Source organism: Acanthochromis polyacanthus, chromosome 20, assembly GCF_021347895.1.
Source record: "Acanthochromis polyacanthus isolate Apoly-LR-REF ecotype Palm Island chromosome 20, KAUST_Apoly_ChrSc, whole genome shotgun sequence".
In the NCBI taxonomy this organism is placed as follows: domain Eukaryota; kingdom Metazoa; phylum Chordata; class Actinopteri; family Pomacentridae; genus Acanthochromis; species Acanthochromis polyacanthus.
In genome coordinates this window covers 3102357-3123883 of record NC_067132.1, presented here as the reverse complement: position 1 = coordinate 3123883, position 21527 = coordinate 3102357, and the positions used below count along the sequence as shown (strand labels likewise).

The window sequence follows — 21527 nt, the reverse complement described above, 5'->3', positions numbered from 1 at the left end:
AAGATATGATGGAGATTGGTTATTAAGAGCTTTATATGTCAGAAGAAGGATTTTAAATTCTATTCTGGATTTAACAGGAAGCCAGTGAAGAGAAGCAAGTATAGGGGAAATATGATCTCTTTTGCTAACTCCTGTCAGTACTCTCGCAGCAGCGTTTTGGATCATCTGGTGTCCGCTGCAAGAACCTGCATGACATGTTTGACTGATCTGGATCGCTCAGCTGCATGTTCCTTACAAATGTGGCACCATTCAAAAGGGAAATAAATTGGCTTTCCAACGGTATAAGATTTACTGCCCAGAAGCATCATTACAACAAAGAAATTATCTACTCAACTCATATTTCCTTACTTTTTGTGATATGTTTATATCAAATTGAGTCTAAGATTTCCAGCATCCAAGAAGAGGTGATTTGATTCCAACAGTTTCAGTGTAAAATAATGGTAATAATAGTAATAATAATCATATTAATAATCCAGGACATCATCTGTCAGCCTGTTCACGGTAAACTGTGTTTTTTATGTTGTATTTATTCATTTGAATGATGTGCATACTGTGTGAGATGATATGAAGTGAAAGAGCTTCCAGGACCCACTGGTTTGTGTAGGAGCACAACATACAGACAACATCACTGTGAAGAAGAAGACGTTTCTAGGAATCACCAAACAGACTGGCGGTTGGATCCTTCTCGTATGTTTATTGAACTTTCATTACATTGAGTAAAAACACTGGAGTTGTCGACTGCAGCTCTTCTCTCTCATAGCAGCAAAATATGTGAATCATATCAGGTTATTCTGCCAGACAATAAATAATCTGCTTCTTTGGATGATGTCAAGGTTTAAAAAACAACAGATAAAAGTTGCAGCATTAATATTTATTTTTACACAACCTATGAACATATACATATATATTTACTTATATATATGTGATTTACTTTGCCTATATTTATAAAAATACAACAGTAGTTTGTAAAATAAACTTGAAGCAAAAATATTGAGAATTTGCAATCTATCATTGTCACAGGATGGTACTGGTAAAATCCAACAAAAAGCAAAACCAACAGAGCTGGAATGCAGTTCATCTCTGAACCGTCTCAGCTTATTTCGAATGGCATCACGCCGTCACGTTGTCACGTTTCTCAGCGTCAGCACCGACGTCTCCGTCAGAGCAACCTTCCAACATGACTCCCAATATCACAGCACAGAGCTGTGTGTTTCTGGGTGGGTGGTGGGCAGAATATTACAGGCAAGTCTGTAAAAAGACTACAAAAGTCACAGTACAATAAAAAATATATGTAGCTATATAGTACAACCAGGCACACACATGCCAACTGTTTAGCAAACTAGATACTTTGTACAAACGATACATTTAAGAACTAGAAAAGAGGTCTGTAGCACCTTAAGGAGCTTTAGAAGTATGTTAGCAGCTTGATCCAATACCAAAAATATATTGCAGTATTGCAGTGTTTCTTACATACACATTCATCAAAGTTCACTGGTACCACTGAAGCTTATAAAGAAGTCTGACATGAACCATGAAAGGTCTGAGCCTCTCACCAAAGAGCATCTCCTTTCCCTCAGTCACTACACAACCACGGGCCACATTCTGCCTTCCTCTTCCTTTGTCCCAGGACAGTTTAGATCAGCTTTAGTTACGAAACTCAAATCTGGATCTCCTCTACTACCCTCGATTATGTACAAATTTGTATTCTTTCAGCTTTGAGCCACAGTCGTTGCTTTTAACGTCCCCTTATCAGATCCCTAGATTCTGTCATACAGTCCATATGAATCATGAATCAAGTTAGCATTGCAGCTAACTGATCAAATTTGTGTTTATGCAACAGCTTACAGACAGAAGCCACTAAGAAGTCAAGTAATATGTTTTCATGATGTCCCACTGACACCAGAGGAGGACAGAAGAGTGAAAACGCCCTGGGAGTGACTGAACATACAGATTTACTATTTAATATCTGAACAACCCATGGCAACATGATACAATTAAGTGCTATAAAACTGTCCATTTAAGCAGAATTACTGTCTGAGCTTTTACCCAAACCAGCGGATGAATTGCCAAAGGCCGTCTGAAAAACCCGGCAGGCAAAAAAAAACAAAAAAAAAAACGGTGTTTAAAGGTTCGTCATTTGTTAACAGAACCCTCAATGAGTTACAGAGAACACTTGTGCAAGTAAAGCAACAATGACACTTTGATAGGAAAAACACTGTCAAAATTGTACCTGTAAAAATAAAACATTTTATATTGTATTTACATGTTATTGTTCTCTAAAAGAGCTAAATATATCATCTATAAATTTTGTAATAAAGGTTTAAAACAGAGGGTACTGGAGGAAATAAAGGCATTCAATTTACAAAAAGTGCTATGATTACAAAAAAAAAAGTAGCGGCTTGCTAACATCTCTTGTAAAACCACAAACCTTCACACGGTACAAATAGCACGTTTTCATAAATGGTTTGAAACATTACACATTCAACTCTACATTTGACAGAAACACATCGTCTCCATTCATGACTCATCAAGTCCTGTCATTCAGGAAGGAAAAACTCGAGCTTAATACTTCTAGTTTAGCATTTTTTCTGAATCTTGGAGCCCAAAGCAAGATGACTATGTGAGGTAAGTGATAACACTATTGGGTTTTACATGCATCAAACAGAAGACACACTGCGGTGGTGGAACAGAGACTTCCAAAGTTTCCAAAACCATGTCTCATACGTTATCTCACTTAATGGAACTGTATACATCAGCTAACATCACCTTTGGGAATTTCATCCTTCAGTTATGTTGGTGGAAAGGATACTAAAGAAAACTTTTATACCTCATTTACAAAAGAAGGCACAGTATTCAGATAGCGAGCAGAAGTTCACTCTAGTGAACAGCAGTTTGACAAAATAATGTTGACTAAAGGTCCACTTAGACTTTGTGGGGCAACTTAAACACCCCCTCACTTGTCAGTTTGTTCACTACTTTGCTCATTTGATAAACTTTAAATGTCAAATCAAATGTTGTTTAAATTAAAATAATAGTCTAAACTGTCTGAAGAAAGTAGTTTAACTGAGGTCATTTCATGCCAACTCACCAAACTATAAGGTCAGGACTTCCTTAAATACAGTTTGTCATTTTTTAAATTTAGCCCTCAGAGATACTTTTTATCATCACTGTGACTCCTAAGCCCCATCTGTCACTTTTCCCCCCACTGTACGATGTTATTACTCCACCAAGGAATGCGACGGAGTTATGTGACGATCGGCCTATGTCTGTCCGTCTGTCTGTTAACAACATTACTCAGGAACGGACCAACAGATTTGGATGAAATTTTCAGAGAAGGTCAGAAATGATAAAAGGACTAAGTGATCAGATTTTGGCAGTGATGCGGCTTATAGTCTGGATTGTGTTAAAGACTTCTGCATCTTTGCCAGACAGCAGTACAGTATCACTGTAAAGGTACGTGTCCACTACATCCGGTAATTTCCCACATCCCATTCACTGTCTATGTGAAGCACACCTTGATACTGCTGGTCCGGTTGTGGTGCGTCTCAAACTGCAATCCAGTGCATCTCCCCAGAGCGGGCTGCAGCTCATTTGCATAAAGCAGACTCGACTCCTACTTTATGCAAACGTGATGCGGTGAATAGAGGTTGGGCGCATCGCGGAACTTTCATCAAATGTCTAAACTAGCCATCAGTGAACTTCAGCTACTGCACATTTCATTTCTCACCTCAAATGCTTTCAGAAATACTTTTCGCTGAACTGTTTTTGCAATAAAAGAGAAAGTTTGTGAACGAGCGGCCACGTTGGTCTGGCTTGTCAAGTATTTGTTCAATCAAAAGCAGGATAGTTGGAGAAGAAAGTTGGAAGAATTGAACACCAGCTACTGGCCTCAAGAACACGCCCACCAAGCGGGCAATTTTCAGATGCGACGTGTTTACATGCGGGAAAAACGCACCTAGTGGACACGTAGCATAACTATGACAAGAAGTAAACACTACTTCAGGTGTCTGCTGACAATCATGATTGCGATTCTTCTTCCACCGCTGCGGACTACGAATGTTTTAAAAATTTCATCCGTCAGAAATCATACAATAACCGAGTAGCCTTGGTGGAGTACTGTGCTCTCTGGGTGCTTTTCTTGTCTGGATTTGTAAAGGTACTCCATGAAACCCTGAGAGAAACAGTTGTTGGTGAATGTTGTACAATAATCCAATCAATAATAAATAATTTTCTATTAAAATCACTTAATTTTTCTATTAAAATCCAATTCATTAATATCTTGAATGGTTTCAGTTTTTCCTGCAAAGACATTCTGACTCAGTGGGATTAATGTGGTTCTACTCTACGTCTAGTGTTGGGTGGTGGTTAAAATTCACTGTAGGTATATTCAAAAAATGAAAATCGATGATGTTCCTGACATTAACAAAAACTGAAAATCAAAGTTAAATTAAAGTGGACTTTATGACAGAGCTGTCGTATAGAACTGTGTCAGATTCTGTGGTCCTGCTTAACAACAGACTGTCACAGATCTCACTAAATGTAATTTCAGCGCTGAAAAACTTGTTTTAGAAGGTATTTCCAATGTAATGTTTTCCAAGAAGGATTGCTGTCAATTCATTAAAACTATTTTAAGGATAAAATATTAATATTCAGTGCAGGTACATAAAATTGAAACACATTCTAGTACTTCATGTCATAAAAAAACTAAAAACTTTGCAATCATACTATTGACTAGGTTTAAAAACAATCACTGATTTATTTCCATCAATACTACACAGAATCAAAATATTGTTGCAGGAAAGTAAAAACTAGGGGCAATATTAGTTTTTGAAAATTGATAATTTTCATTCAGATAGAACAATGTTCATTGTTACTAAATTGTTTACTGTAAAATATTCAACAAAAAACATTTATTGAGAAATTGTCCTTAAGAATTTCCAGTGAGTGGAGAGAAAAGTGTTGAGTGGGAATAAAATTACGCTTTTTGGATCCATGCCCTGAATTTTCTGTATTATTTTGATTTAACTCAAGAATGACCAGGTCAAAGGATAATTCAGTAAGATTAAGAATCTGTTCAGACATTTGATGTCAGCTTTCAGTACAGATTTTGGGATTCAGTGCTTCACACATGAACTGTATAAGAAAGGAGACTAGAGTCTAGCTAGTAACAGCTGACATTCTGTGTGTTACTCCAGGATTTCCTACACAATCCTTAGTAGGGAAATTTCTTCTGGTTTTTAGCAGTTTTTCATAGATGCTTTCGGTCATCTCCAAAAAAGAACATTTTCTCCTACGATTTGCAAAGCAATGCTCTGGTATCTGACAATAAGTGTGCTGAGTTCATAAATGAGGCTAACCAAACTGGTAGATAAGAAGTGACCACTGCAGAAACTCTTGTATGCAATGCAAAACAACATTTTAAAAAATCTAAATATACAACACAATCAATAGAGGTAACAGGAAATGCTCGTCTTGCGTGCCAAGGCGATGCGTCAGTGCTAACTGTAGTTTACTATCTAATCCTTTTTGCAAAGACATATGCTGAACCTCAACTTTTCACACAGAATGTCCACCTATTATTACAGATGTTTTCTGTATCTGTTCATTCCAGACTCCACGTTTTAATGGCTATTCAAAAGAAAGAGTAAGTCTAGTGCGTCTTTCAATCACACGTCTTCTGAAATGTTGGAATTATTAACAGAATATCAAATAATAAGTGAAAGGTGATGCTAGTGGATGTAATGGTTAACCTATGGGAAGCAGCATAAACAAATACATATCTGTATCTGTGCCATTTTTACACTTTGAATTTAGATGACAGCAAATCGCTGATATGCCAAAGTACAGCATGGTATATCACACAACAGTTGTGTTTACTTTGCCTGATTTGAACATGATTAAATCGAGCAGTAAGGCTACTTATGCATTGTGTAGAAGGAGCACAGTTTGAAATGTATGCGTTTCCTGTTTGGACTGACTGAAGCACTGAGGACTCTGTCTATTGGGGGTGAAGTGGAACTCCTGCTCATCGACACCCTTCACTCTCAAACGCAAACATCAAACACTGTTTCATCAGCTGTCAAGACCTGCTGGGCAGATCATCTTTACTCTGAATCCCTCCGCTGACAAATGCCTATTGACCAGACCGCATGAGAAGGAACTCTCTCTGTGGTTTGGTTTGAGGTGGAAATAACAAAAGGAAACGAAAAAGAGGTAACAAAAAAAATCTAAGCTTCAACTGACCTTTACAGAAAACACGTATCCTAATTTCTTGATTTTCGAAATGCAGGTGTAGCCAATTTAAAAACATGTTCACCCCTCCGACAGACATCTATCCATTCTGGTAGTTTTGTTTAGTCTTTGAGAGGTCTACTTCACCAGAGCAAGGAAGGCAAACTGAATGAGTTTGTGGAGCTCAAATTCAGGGACAAACATTTTTCTTATGACAGTATCGCAGTTACTGAGGACAGCTTTTACTGCCATGTTTTAAATGAAAAAGTTCTAATTATGTTCATTGTTTCAACCCTATCACCAGACATGAATGCTTTAGACCAATACTGGACCATTACAAAAAGCCCTAGCTTCTGTTTAATAATATATTTCTTATTCTACTGGTAAACTGCATTGTGATTCATCCTTTCTACAGTTTCTGTGCAGCACAATATTTGGTTAAGTTTAGGAGGTTATCAAATGAGGTGCAGGTCTGTAACAGAACACTCACCAACTCAACCTCATTGGATGTAAAATGAGATGTGGAGCTCAGTCCCTTCCTCAGCTTCTAAGCATAACAAGCACAATCTTTTAGTTTTTTATTCCAGTGGAGAAGAGACAGAAGTGTCCAAGGCAGCGAATCCAATCCAAACTACTTGCTTGGTTAGACACAGTGCTACAACAGGGTATTTGGTGAGTCTTAGGGCATCAGCGTTTTAGTTTCCTCATCGCAGGATTGGGCAATAGGGGCAAAAGACATGAGATAAATTCACTGTGTCAGGACTGATTTGAAAAAAGGTTTGCCAACTCCTCTTCTATACGTTTACTGTTTTTTAAAAAAAACATTTTTAAAAATCCTTAAGCAGCATTAAAACTTTTTCTGCAAAGTTGAGAATGTTTTTTTTTTTTTTCATTTTGCCATGTTCTTTAACCTTTTTCAGTGTGATACTTTAAACTGCGAATAAAAGCGCTTTTTGGAAACATGCCAGTCTAAATATATTGTTCTCTCTCAGCGCTCAAATAATTTTTCTGAGGTATCCAAAAATATATACATTTGTCAAAAAAAGTTTAAAGACCATGCATATCGTGGCAGTACTGAGTTTCCATTCACTCCTAAAGCTCCCACATCAACATGATTTTCTATGATGAATAACTGAAACACATGGATCGTTGTCACAGAAAAGAATCATTTTGGTTCTTTTGTAGATCTACTGAAAATACGACAAAATCTGCTTGTTCAAAGATGCACATACAGAAACCTGAATGATCAGTTTTGGTAATGTAGAAAGCTGTGCTAATCAAATTTTCTTAGTGGCATGGCCTCCTAACTTTTTATGAGTGATTACAATTGACTACAGTTGCTCACTTCTCTGTGCCAATTAAAATAGGATCCATTTGATGCACTAATTAGACTCTGCCACAAACAGTACACTGGCAAAGTCAGCAGAGCACAGATCTGAAAAAGAAAATAACTGACTTGAATAAGTCAGGAAAGTCACTTGGAGTTATTTAAGAGATGCCTCAACGTCTTGACTTAAACCCCATGGAGAATCAGTGAACTGTACTAAAAAAAAAAAAAGAGTCTCTAACTGAAGGCCAACAAATTTAGTTGACATGCACCAATTCTGGCGAGACAAATGGTTAAAAATACAACCAGAAGCTAGTAAGTTGTGAAATGCCATCAAAGCCCCCTGATTGAGGTGAAAACGGCCAAAAGACATTTAACCAAATATTAGATCTGCTGTATGCATTTTTTGACTCAATAGATTTTGTCATAATTCCAGAAGACCCAAAACAAATCTGCAAAGGAACCAAAATGCTGTTGTGAAGCAACAACAACTGAAACAGTGTTTGGGCCCCGACGGGTCTCAAACACTTGCCGGGTCTCAGGTGAGCAGCCGGGTGTGGCCACACCGTGACTGCTCTCCCTCCAAATGATGTAATCTGGGTGATTATTACTTCTCTTTTATGAAAGTATAGTTCCAGTTGTGTTAAGCCATTGAAAGAATAGTGATGTTTGATTAATTGTCTGATGATTAAGAGCTATTGCTACGCCCTTGCTAAATTTTATAATAAACATTTTTTCTGCAATTAAAGTTAACAGATTGGAAATTCACTTTATCCCTATCACAGTCACTAATTATGAATATTTTCCCTGGTGGTAGAAAGTCAGGTTATTGCGTGCATAACAATAGTAGAGGCTCTGAAAGGTTACCTAATCATAGGGACCAGGTTGGCTCGGTTTAAACATATCCTAGAGGTTGTCTAAATGTCCATAACCTCTGAATTAAACCTAGCAACTTACCAAGTGCAAGATCCATAAGAGGAGAAGCTGCCGTTAACAGGTGTGACTGGTAATTAAATTTAACTATACCGAAGTGGCTACTTGGTTAAATTAATTATTGGAGGAAGAAGGGATAGGCGTCTGGATGTAGGCAGTGAGAAAGCTAGGCGAATTTCCCTCGCTTACCAGCTTAACAGTTCTGCAGCATCCCTCTGAGCTAGATCTCAGGGGGCAGTAGAACCGGACCCAAAGGATGGAGAGCTGGTCCAGTGATTCCCTGACAGTTGAATAAGTTAATTAGGGGGTCACTGGCCCTGAGGATCAATAATGCACAATTGTTTTTTGTAACAAAGATGCATGGATTTCAGTGGTTCCATCACAGAAAATTAAGAGTTGTAAGAGTCATTGAAACCCAAAGACTGCCCTGATATACATGGTCTCTACAAGTTTATGTAATCTTTAGTTCATGACCGTCAATTCATGATCACACATTTGTGACGGCTAGTTGGGTAATGGCTTGAATCAGCAACTACAGCTGGCTAGGAAAAGCTTCGGTCAGGAGCAACTCTAACAAGGATCTTTTACGATAGCTGGGGTTTGCTGGATGAGCTTCATACAGAGTGAATAGCTGCGGTTTTGTGTGTCATGGTTAAGACTTTAACTTGAGTTTTCTGTGTAGAACATGGTGCCTGTTATCCCAGATACATGGTTGATCGTAGCTCTCCAACTAAGGGTGCTGCATGTGTGGTGGAGTGGTTATTGACAGGGGAAAGGGGGATGATAGCCTTTGCTGTCAGCTCACTCAATACGACGACATACACTAATCAGGTTAGTGGGATCTGAACATTCTACAGCAATGTGTCAGCCGTTAGCAGCCATATTTGTTTGTGTTTGGTGGATTTGGGGTGGGGATAACCAAGAAACTCCACAGAGACAAATTTCACTTGACCAGAAGTTCTACCAGCTACCAAAATGACGTGAAACTGCTGCTCCTTGCTTCCTACTCAGCACCTTATCCATCATAATTTGGGTGAGCCTCTGATTTATTGGTCGATTTATATTAATTTACCTTTAATCTTAAATCGATGATTTTTACAACTTTTAGTCTACTTATTATTAATCTAATTAGCATTAACGGTTTGTTAAAAGAAAAAAGTAGATATTGGTCCTTTAAAATCTTTCTATAACTAAAAGAAGAAAAAAAAAGGTCAGCTGGGATGTCAGACAACAATGTCAAATACAAAGTGCTTCAGGACAAACCACATACACATGGAAAATCTGCATACTGAGGTCAACCTATTTAACCTGTGGTTTGGTAAAGAAAAGTCACTGCAGTCAAATTACTACTGTCATTCATTTATGTGAAAATTCTCCAATGCACAAAAGACTAATTTTTGTGTAAATTGGCACAGTTACTACTGTCACTGCTTCGTAATGTCCACACTGTTGGTGAAAACAGTTTTTACTCCTCTCCACACGGTATGCTCTTGTGGTGACATTAGTGTACAGAGCTGTGCTGCACTTAAACATGTTTAACTGGGGTTTAGAAAACATAGCTGAAGATTACAGCCTGTGCTGCAACTAAAAATAAATATTCTAGTCTGCCTGTGAAGTCTTTTCTCTCACAAAATCAGGAATTAAGAAAAGTAGAACCTATGAATTTGGAAGAGTACGCACAAACAGAGCAAACAGGATCATTGTCCTGCTATTATGAGATCATTGAGGAACTGTGGTGGTGAAGACTTGCCAATCTGTCATTAAAAAGCTTGTCTTGCCAAAAGCTTACATTCCAACAGTAGCCATCAGGAAGTCGATTAGGGCAGCTGTAGTGTGGAGGTGTGTTCCTGCTGCTGACAGCGTTAGTGTCTACCCATGTTATGATTTCATGATTAGAAGTTCTAATATCTTTAAACATGTATTACTGGAATCTGGCTTGGTTGTCTATCTGCTGGTGTGGTTTTGTAACTCATGTGTGTCAGTGTGTTTGAGTGCAAGTGTGTCAAGCGCAGTACATACTGGGTCACTGAAAAGCTTGGTGGAAACGGGGCAATGTGGTGGGTGTGGTCAGGTTGGATATGAAGGAGGAGGGAAGCCCTTGAAGTGGACTCTCTGCAGCTTCTGAACCTGTGGGTGCCTGGGGAGGCAGCTGGGCAAGAGTTGTGGGCTCTTCATTGGGTGGAAAGGTGATACCCTGCCCTCCGCTGCCTCCTACCTGACTGTATGGAGGCCCATTGAGTGGCAGGAAGTTGAAAAGCTGTGAGAAGTCCATTAGAGATGAAGATGAGGCCAGAGAGTCGCCCACAGTAACTGCCACTGATGTAGACATTTTAGACAGGGACACCTCCTCGCTGGCTTCCTCCAGCACACTAACTTGAGGCACCAACTCAAGTTTGGAGGAAGAAAGCTGGGGTTCTTGGGCTGCAGAGGATGAGGAAGGCATGCTGCTCTGCAGCTCCATCAGGTAGGTCTCCAGGTCTCCCTTTAGATTCTGCTCCTGCGAGGAGACGGCGTATGAGGTAAAGTTGGAGCCCAGAGGATACTTTAAAGAAAATGGATGTGTGGAGGTGGGGAAAGGCTCTGTGTCCAGGATGGGGCCTGTGTACATGTTGAGCTGGTGTGGCCTTGGTGTCAGCATTCCTGGGAGCTCACCCTTGATGCTCCCAGATGCCAAGTCATAGACAATGGGCTCCAGCGAATCAGCTGGCTCAGTTTTTACTCTCAGCAGCTCTCGGGCGTGGCTCTTTTTCACATGGCGTGTCAGATGGTCCTTCCTACCGAAGCGCTGGGCACAGTACTGACAAAGGAAGTCCTTGCGTCCGGTGTGCACAACCATGTGGCGTCGCACATCTTTCCGGGTGTAAAATCGTCGCTCGCAATGTTCACAGCGATGCTTTTTCTCTTTGGTCCCGCCAGAGGACTTGCCAGCATGCGTTTTGAGGTGTTCCAGCAGAACCCCAGTGCTAGGAAATGGCTGGAGGCACACTTGGCAGGTGAGGTCTCCACTGTTGGCTGCATGCAGGGCAAGGTGGCGTTTGAAACCCAACTTGGTGTTGTAGCTCTTGCCACACTCCTGGCAGGTGAAAGCCTCCTTGTGTGGGTCGTGAGTGTGTAGATGATTCTTTAAGTGATCCTTGCGGTGGAACATTTTCTCACAGTATGAACACTTGTGGTTTTTTTCTGGCGAGTGAGTTGCCATATGCCTTGGAACACAGATACATTCTATGAGCACTCAGAATTGTGGCAATCAGGTTTAAAGTAGGCATGCTTTACACATAAACACAAGAGCTGAACACTAGTACTCATCAACACATCATTCTGATTACTACACATCACTATGTTACCAAAAAGTGTAAAGAGATAAGCAACATGCTGCAGCCTGCTATGAACTGCTGCTTGTCTGTACCGTAGCAGCTTGTATTTGGAGACGAAAGCCTTGGTACAGTCAGGGTGGGAGCAGCGGTAAGGTCTTTCCCCTGTGTGTGAGTACGAGTGCACCTTCAACTTCTCCAGACTGTTGAAAGCTTTCTGACACTCCTGGCAAGGGAAATTCTTCTTCGGCTTCCCTTCTGCTCTCCTGCGCCTCCCTGTGGATGGTGCAAGCTTGGCTTTCTCCAGGATGTGGTCACGGTGGTCCTGGGTTCCCGTGGCCATTGCACCCTAAGGCAGACCAGCTACACTGACAGGGGCACGATGCCCGACTAGTACTGTTGCAATTGTTTTATCCAGTTTTATGTGCTCAACATCGCCCGGACTCAGGGCTCTGAGAGGGAAGAGGTGGGTGGGGGGGTGGAGGAGAGAGAGAGAGAGAGACATCATCAGAGAAGTTTAGGTTCTCACTGAGGTGCTGGCAGGACAAAAACACAGAAGACACTGATAAAATCTACATCAGAACAAATGGACACAAACACTGTTCTGGGGGCTGTATCACAAAATAAGTTGTACCTCATCTGGCTGTCTTTAGGTTGCCTGTTTTCACTGATGATGCTAACAAAAGTGTCCCCCGATGATCCTCATTCTAACATGAGGTCAAATGATGACATCCTTTTAGTGCAGCATGATAAAATATAAGCACACAGCTACAATTTAAAGCTACAATTACACTAGAAATTAGGCTAATATAATAGCCAAGTCATTAGATAGAAATACATGCGAGCATTATTATTCCAGTCATTTGGTATTTTCAGAATGCTCATCAGCATGTGATAATTCTGCTTTAATGTGACGATGAACCGGGTGGTGCTATAACAGTCAACCAGACATTAGTTAAAGATTGATGAAGGGAGCCTTGGTTGACCATGGTTTAACTGGTCGATTGGTCACAGGAAAAAAATAAACTCAACAGGAAGTGAAAACACTCAGTCAGTCATGGACAGACATTATCTCTTACATGGTAAAACTAGTCCCTGTGGTAACTGGATAACAACTTCATATGTTGATCAGAAGATCCAAAATGTGGGATCATTTTAGAGGGTAAAGGACAACTTATAACACACATACAGCATGCTCCCATGTGCACCTCAAATACTAGATGCTAAACAGAGAGGGCTGCTAAGGGGACAGACAGGGCCAGTAAAAACAGAAAGGACTGGTCAAAGTGTCTTTTTTGGTGAGGGGCTGGTGCAGGACAATGACTGAGCGGTAGCGTTACGTTTAGCTCATATTGTTTCTTTGATAAGTTATCACTGGCTGGACACGATGCTCTTTGGTTACTTCGTGTTTTTTCTTTATGTTCCAACACATTCAGGACATGTAGCCTGTTGCTGTAGCTCACAATGTTAGGCTGTTTATAACGCTCTGTCTCACCATGGGAGCTCAAATAATTTCCTGATGTTTCACAGAGACTATAGATAGATACAGATATAGATATAGATATAGATATACATATAGATATAGATAGACAGATAGATACTTAAACTAATAAAAGAACTGTGTGACAACTGTGGTTAGAAATAACTGCAGTCAACCAGAAAATCGCTGGTTTGGAGCATCACTAGTCATGAACCGTTTCTGCTGCCAAAGCAGAAATCTCTTGTTGTTTTAGTTCTTTCTCTTTTGACATTTGTTAAAAATGTATGTATTTCGAACTGACATCCTAGTTATACCCTCATTCCTTAAACAGACTTACAGAAGTACATCAGTATTTTTGCATCTTTCCCATTTACAAAAGAAACACACGGAGATTTCGTGGCTGGTTGGTCACATTTTGAGGTCAGATGAAACAGACAAAATCCAGTGTAGAGACAAGAAACAACTATTGAAGTGGTGCATGGCCCAACAATGAAACAAGGCAGTGAAGGTGGACAAAGTGTGACAGAGACTTTTTTTCAATGAAGGTAAGAGGTAATGCTCAGTGACAAAACTCAGTGACTCCATCTCCTGTAAGCGCTTTCCCAAAACAAGCCTTAAACTGACTCTTAATGCAAAAAAGCAGCAGGAAGATTGCACTATGCATTAACAGTAATTTCACAACTTTCTGTAGAGCTGTCATAAGAGAACTGTACACTCTAAAATGTAATAAAACCTGCAATACTTTGCAGTAAATATTTTGAGTTGTAGAAACGTAAAAAACATACAGTACATGCTCAACCAGTGAACCACATTCAGCTAGGGGAATTAGCTTCATCTGTGCAATCAATAGTATTCCATTTACTAGTCTCAACCATCTGAAATCATCCAGGCATGTTCAGGGAGGGGACTTAAGATCCTGATCTGTGATTTCAGTCAATGATCTACCTCCAGAGCAACATCTCAACACACCACCTCAAGACCTCAGATGTGCAAGACATGATGGCAACAGAAAACTTAGGACTGGGACTTCAATGCATTCATTTTGATTAATTACAGAAAAAACTATGTATTTAATGGCATCTTTCTCAGTTCCCTAATTTCTGGCACACCGGTAACACTGATGCACACTCCAATCCAGTAGGTGGCGCTAGTGAACCTAAAGTCTTTTCAAGCCATGAAGAAGATCCACAGGAGTGAATCAACACAGAAGAAAGTTTGGTGAACGGTGAAGGAAGACGAGACCACAGTGAGCTTGTTGGGAGGAAAGTTTTCTTTTAAAAATCCTCCTGATGTCAGCTTGGAAAAAAGCCTGGTTGTGTACAAATTGTGCGACAGAGAGTTTTTTGATCACCGCAGCACTTTAAGCCGACGGTATCACCTCAATGTAAAACGGGACAGTCCTGGTACCATCTAACGGTGTAGCCATCCCATAATAGGCCACTTTAGAAGACACTGAAAGTGCTCAAAGTTGAACATAATCGCAATAAATGAAGAGTTCATTTGCAAAAACAGATAACTCCATTTTGATCAATTTTCAGAAAACTTTTTTTTATTGTTTACTTGAGATAATATCAATTAAACTTAAGTTGAGTGGATTTGACTCAGTAGAAAAATACATGACAAAATAGAGAAAAAATAAATTATTATTGTTATTATTTTGTCAAGTAAACAACAAAAAATGAGTTTTCTGAAAATGGAGTTACCTGTTTTTGCAAATGAACTGTAATCTGTGCATGTAGCAGACAGATGAAGAATGCAGATCAACAGAAATGAAACACACATTTTTGTTGTTTAATCAATTCATTTTTTGGGGGGAATTGAGATGTTTAAACCTCTTCAACAAAAGCCACAAATAAAAGAAATTTGACTATAATTTTGTTTTTGAGCGATTTTTTGTATCACATTTGATACATCGGGCATTTTTGGCAACTTTTTAGTAACAACAATGTTGACTTTGGAAATAGAACATAGTTTTGTCTTATTTATTTCACTATCTATACATTGATGAGGTGGTAGTCTCAGAAACTCGTGTCAAATATGATACGTATGTTTCTATTCTTTCATTCAGTCGTCAACCAAAATTTAACTGAATTGAAAAATATTGCTTATTGTGTCAAATATTGATATTTGACAAACATTATTAATGAATTAATTACAAATCTTTAACTAACTAGGTACATTTTTAAATTGAGTCCCACCACTAATTAAAATGAATAATCTTAAGCTGCCTTACAGACATACATTTGTCTGGAAAGTCAAACATCTTGGTCAATGCTTCTCACATTATTATGTTTATTAGTGTTTATATATTTCCAAAAAAATGTTCATGATGAAATCGTTAAATAATCAAACTTGCATGAATTTCTTGTACAGTTGTGCCTCGTCTTCCACCACAGTTTTATGTGAGCAATCTGAATAGTAGGAGAGTCAGGACAACATGAAGTCGTCATGGCATAAACATGCTGACTCACTGTGGATGGATTTCATATTCTGCAGAATTATTGGAAAAATATCGGTGCATGACAACGAGGAAACAGTGAAATAGTCTGCTTTGTGACAGACTGACAGATCCTAAAAGGACGCTCAACTTGGCTGACAGAATCCAATAAAATTGTCCAGAAAATAAACCAAAATGTGAAGCTACAAATTGAACTACAGTAAATCTACGTAAATGTACTCGGTGCAAAGATATAATGTGTTGGTGGTACATTCTGGTCTTATGTAGCGTGGTAAAATGCTGGAAATGAGTTAATAAAACACATTAAGTCTACATTTAATTTACATGACACATAATACAGAACATGAGTGTATTTGTGATCAATTAAAAATATCAAGTCATAATATTTTCAACAATAGGACTATAAAGAGCACTGATTTCCTCTGATTTATTCTGTAGTCTCCGTCTACAGCTTTGTTCCTCTCAGGCCTCCACTCTTCTCTGTCCCACTCAAATAAAGAAAGGAAGAAGAACATGTGAATGATTTAATTTTGTCATTTAAACAAATTAGCTTAGCCGTTTCCAACCACTGTTTTACTCCTCTTACCTGAGAGAAAAAATGCCACAAGAAGAGCACACCTGCCATCATATTCCCACATTAGACTACGCTTTAGCTTTCACACAGAGCTACAGAAGACTAACTCACATATGGAGACTTCTCAGAATAATTTTACAGATGTTTGCATGATTTGCATTCTGGGATAAATCAATAAAGAGATCATATAATTCCATCTGCATCTTCTACCGTCTCTGTTTCACTGTGATCACATCGAACGAGTTCTCAGACTGGAATGAAGCTGGTTTAAAGGGTCAGTCTGTCAGTTCTTTGCTATTGAGTGAATGATTTATACATTCCCAAAAGAAATTAACTAAACTACTGCAAACAACTGCATGGATAATAGCTGACTGTTGCACAATCATTTAGACCAGGGGTGTCCAACATGCGGCCCAAACCGGCCCATGGGACCACTTCATAAAGTGTAAAAATTACAGCGAAGTAAAGAAGTATTAAGAGTATTAAGTAAGAGAAGTATTAGTAAAACTATAAATTATAACACTTTCTAGATCTTGACAAGTTGTTTTGATCAGAAAGTAAAATATTAGATTGCTTTTTTTGTTACTTTGCGTCTCATTTTTGTAACGTTTTGCCTTGTTTTTTGTTGTTTTTCTCTGACTTTTGTCATTTGCCTAATACCACTTGTTCTTCTGTTTCTTGTTTTTGTCATTTTGCGTTTCCCTTTTCTCTCGCTTGTGTTGTTAGTCTACTTTTTTGTCGTTTTGTCTCTTGCTTTGTCATTTTTGGTCTCGTTTTTGTCATTTGTCCATTTTTTGTCGCTTTGTAACCTTTTTGTCTGTTTTTTGTTTTGTTTCGTGCCATTTTGTGTCTCCTTTTGTGATATTTGTCTTGCTTTTGTTGTTTTTTGTTTGACTTCCGTCGTTTTGATCATAAAGTAAAACACTTCATCATTCAGTTCCAGGTGACTAAATGTTGTGTTTCTTTGTAGACTCTCTGATCTGGAAGTTGTAATGTGGAAATGATAAACTGAGGATGAATGTTGATGAAACTGAACTTGATTTTCTTCATAAATTTCAGGTTGTTCAAGATGTTTTGTAAAAAGAGAATTCCCTAAATGTGGACATTTTCAGAATGTACTTTTCTGCACTAAAACAAAGAAACTATTAGGAGTTGTGGCTATTTATTGGTTATTATGCTGTGATTTTACTGGTCCGGTCCACTGGAGATGGGAACTAGGCTGAACTAAAATGAGTTTGATGCTCCTGATTTAGACTAATCAGAGCTTAGAATTTTAACAAACATAACTTTGTCATATCTAAACAAATACAATACAAAAGCTAAACGATTTCATTTTGGTACCAACTCTTAATTAAATCATAATCCTACCTGTTGTAACATAAAACATTCTGGAGTTCAACATTGTAGCATTTATAAGAATCTTAATATTATAATCATTTCATATCATTTTCATTAGCTGCCAAAGATATAAATACAGCAATCAAGACACAAACAAATAAAACAAAACGAAAAAATAAACAAATGCAAATACTAGGGCTTAGACAGAAATAACCAGAGTAGGAGCCTTAGCAAAAGCCAGTATTGAAAGAGAACAACAGAACACCTCAATCTTCAGCAAAACCTCACATTCTGCAGTCAGACTCAAACAGAAACTATATTTCTGGCTTGAACAACATTTAAAGTCTCATGTGAAGCTAACATCTTGGTCACAAACTCAGCGGTCACACTGATACAAGAACATTCAGTGTGGAAAAGCTCAGAACAGAACAGTTCTAGACTTCACCCTTGTGTTGTCTCAGCATCCTGAACACTCAAAAATGACCACTGAGCCTCCAAAATAAAGCAGCTCAACTGAATTTTCAACCAAACATCTCTTTCACATGAAGAACCAACCTGTCCTGCATCGCACACTGAGTGAATATCTGAGGTTTTTGCTCACCAGAGGGCAGAAACACTGGATTTAATCAGTGGACACAACTCATTTTAATACGCCTGTTTTCTTTGCTAGAGTAGAGGTTTAAAATCACTAGTATTGTTTAGCAAGCGATAGCACTTGGATATCTCCTGAAAAGGCCAGAAATGTGCAGAAAGTGGCTTCAAATGCATTTTTTGAAGAGAAACTAGAGCACATATGGATCAATCAGTAGCACACATAGTTTTAATTTCTCATTGTGTGTGTTTTAGTTCACTGTACTCTGATTTAACTGACCCTCAGACAGGCTTTGTACTCTGGTGCTGTACAGTTTTAAAACACATAACACAGAAGTCCCATATTGGCTTTTTTGCCAATACTGTCCAACTCTCAATTTCCAGTTCCAATATATGTGGGCTCTTTAGCTAATTTTATGTAACATCACATATGGAATATGGAATGAACACATCATGCCTCATTTTATTGTGACATCCCATTGGATGCAAATGCAACAAGGCTTTCCAAATGTTAACACTGTCTGTGCAAAATAAGAAAACTATCGATCCATCCATTCTCTGTACACCGCTTTATCCTCACTAGGGTCATGGGGGGTGCTGGAGTCTATCCCAGCTGACTCAGGTGAAGGCAGGGGACACCCTGGACAGGTCACCAGTCTGTCACAGGGCTACATATACAGACACACAATCACACTCACATTCACACCTACGGGCAATTTAGAGTAACCAATTAACCTCAGCATGTTTTTGGACTGTGGCAGGAAGCCGGAGTACCCGGAGAAAACCCACGCATGCACAGGGAGAACATGCAAACTCCATAAGAAAACTACTTCAACTTCATTTGTGGAAAAAATACCATATTTATGCCACAACGGTTCACTCTCCCTCTATGAGTCCGGTATATGCCGTCAAAACCCAGGAATTATTTTGTCAGGTTTCATGATATTAGATTTGTATGCCAATATCGGCTGATAATATCAGACATCCTAAATAATCAAGGACGATGTTTCACTTTTTCTGATGTTGGGATCATTTCAGGAAAAGCTTCAAGTTGAAAAGAAGTTATTTAGGGTTTTTTCTCTGCTGTTTAACATAGTGGCCATAAGACAGGCTGTCAAACTCATCTTAGTCCAATTTGATCTTCAGTGGACCAGACCAGTAAAATCACAGCAAAATAACCTACAAATAAACATAACTCCTAATGTTTCCTTTGTTTTAGTGCAAAAAAACTCACATTTAAGGAATTATCTTTCTATAAAACATCATGAACAACCTGAAATCTCTAAAGAAAAATAAATTCAATTTAATTTACACATTACAACTTACAGATCACAGCGTTTCTACAAAGGAGCAAACATTTAGCTTCAGCTACCTGGAACTGAATGATTTAGTCTTTTACTTTATGAACAAAATGACAAAAGTAAAACAAAAAAAGACGAAAGACAACAAAAACAAGACAATATATTACAAATATGAGACACAAAAATGGCAAAAAAAATTAAACAAAACAAGCAATACAAAAAACACAAAATGACACAAATGATACACAAAAGAACAAATAAAGCAAAACATAAAATGACAAAAATAAGACCAAAAACACAAGCGAGACAAAGAAGAAAAACAAAACAACAAAAATGAGAAACAAAACAAAAAATGAAACAAACGACACAAAACAAAACAAACAAAAAGAGACAAAAAGGGTCAAATGACCAAAATGAGAACAAAAATGACAAAAGCAAGACAACACAAACCAGACCAAAAAAACCCATGAAATGACACAAACGATACACAAAACAACACAGAAAGTGAAACACAAAATGACAAAAATAAGACCAAAAACACAAGCTAGACAAAAAGGAAACACAAAACGACAAACACGAGAAACAAAACAACAAAAGTCGGACAAAAAAGACGAAAAGCAGCAAAAACAAGAAAAATTATTACTAGAATGAGACACAAAAGAACAATGAACAATCTTGTATTTTACTTTAAGATCAGAACAACTTGTCATGGTCTTGAAATGATTTTAAATTTAAAGTTTTACTAATTTACAAATTGCAGTTAATGTCTTCTCTGGAATTTTTACACTTTGAGGGTTTTTTTTTACCCTTGGGTCACATGTTTGACTTTTCTGCACTAAAACAACACGAGGATTCATCCATGTTACATGGAGGCTTTATCTCCAGTTAAAGGTATAAAACAGGTGTAAACAGAGAGCTGAGCCAACACACTTCCTCTAAAGAACCATTTCAGGTCCAAGCATCTCTCTGAGAACCAGCAGCAGGTCTGAGCTGACCCGGGTTCAGAGCTCAGGTGTGAACATCAGCTCTGAAACCTGGATCAGCTCACATGTGTTGTCTCAGTTCAGGCTGCTGCAGGACAACATCTGCTAAATGTGAATTAACGTGCACAGAGCAACCTGCCACACCAGTCAAACCCAGCACATGCTCCCTGTTGGTCCGAGCACATCTGAAGCGTTGCCCAATTAAGTTTGCTTCAACTTCTCCCTCCATTTTGCTGCCTTATTGACAAGCAATTTCACGTTTTAGCAGCTTTGCAACGTCCCTATGATCCGTGCTTAATACCTGCACAGCAAAAAACGCGAACCAGCATGCAGAAGTGAAACACCAGTACAAAATCTGACATTTGTGTTCCTAAGGTAGATGCCTGATTCGATAAGGAGTTGTTTACACATGATCAAGTGTGCATATGAGGCGAGAAATTAATGTGAAAGCATGACATTACTTCTGAATCCAAGAGCCGGATCGTATCGCACTGCCGTTGTTAATATTAAAAAAATAAAAAATAAAGTGAAGAGGCTATGTTCAACTTTACTCAACTTTCTTTTCCTCTGCTGGTTCCTGAGTTCTATATCACTATATCCCCACTGACATCATTTATTTCTGAAAAATAACAACACTCGTGCCCTCCCTTGGTTTTGTCAGCGCTTCTAAACTGGGTACTGATTAACACAAACTTTTCCCCCGCTCACCCCTCTCTCATAATTTAAATAACCCCGATATTTTAATTCAACAACTGACTAACCGTTTCCTTAATTTACATCAAACTTACCCCGGACGGTTTAACATCCTTTCTGTTGAGTTTTTCTCGACTTTCAACTATTTTCCGAATTTTTAATAATTTTTTTCTCATATTTTTTGCTAGACGCGGCGGGCCTGAAAATTGTTTGCTTTCTCCTCTTTCGAGCAGCCATTGTGTATGCGCTGCGATGCAACCATACTTTGATGACTTAGCCACTCCCACATCAAGTTCCGCCCACTTCT

General features: G+C 38.6%; 1 protein-coding gene across 1 annotated transcript; it reads right to left on the bottom strand.

Annotated features, from left to right (window-relative positions):
- Positions 1 to 674: 674 nt before the first annotated feature.
- plag1 (pleiomorphic adenoma gene 1) lies at positions 675 to 21445 on the bottom strand. Its single transcript, XM_022213422.2, has 3 exons — positions 21316 to 21445; positions 11898 to 12254; positions 675 to 11694 (listed from the first exon to the last, which is right to left on the bottom strand). Exons 2-3 carry the CDS (start codon positions 12143 to 12145, stop codon positions 10515 to 10517), a joined length of 1428 nt encoding a protein of 475 aa, XP_022069114.2. The 5' UTR covers positions 12146 to 12254; positions 21316 to 21445; the 3' UTR covers positions 675 to 10514.
- Between the last annotated feature and the right edge of the window lie 82 nt (positions 21446 to 21527).

Coding starts and splice junctions, on each gene's coding strand:
- plag1 (XM_022213422.2), bottom strand. CDS start 12,145: ATGGCCACGGGAACCCAGGACCACCGTGACCACATCCTGGAGAAAGCC. Junction 11,695..11,897: donor TCCAAATACAAGCTGCTACG/GTACAGACAAGC, acceptor CTGTGTTCCAAG/GCATATGGCAACTCACTCGC.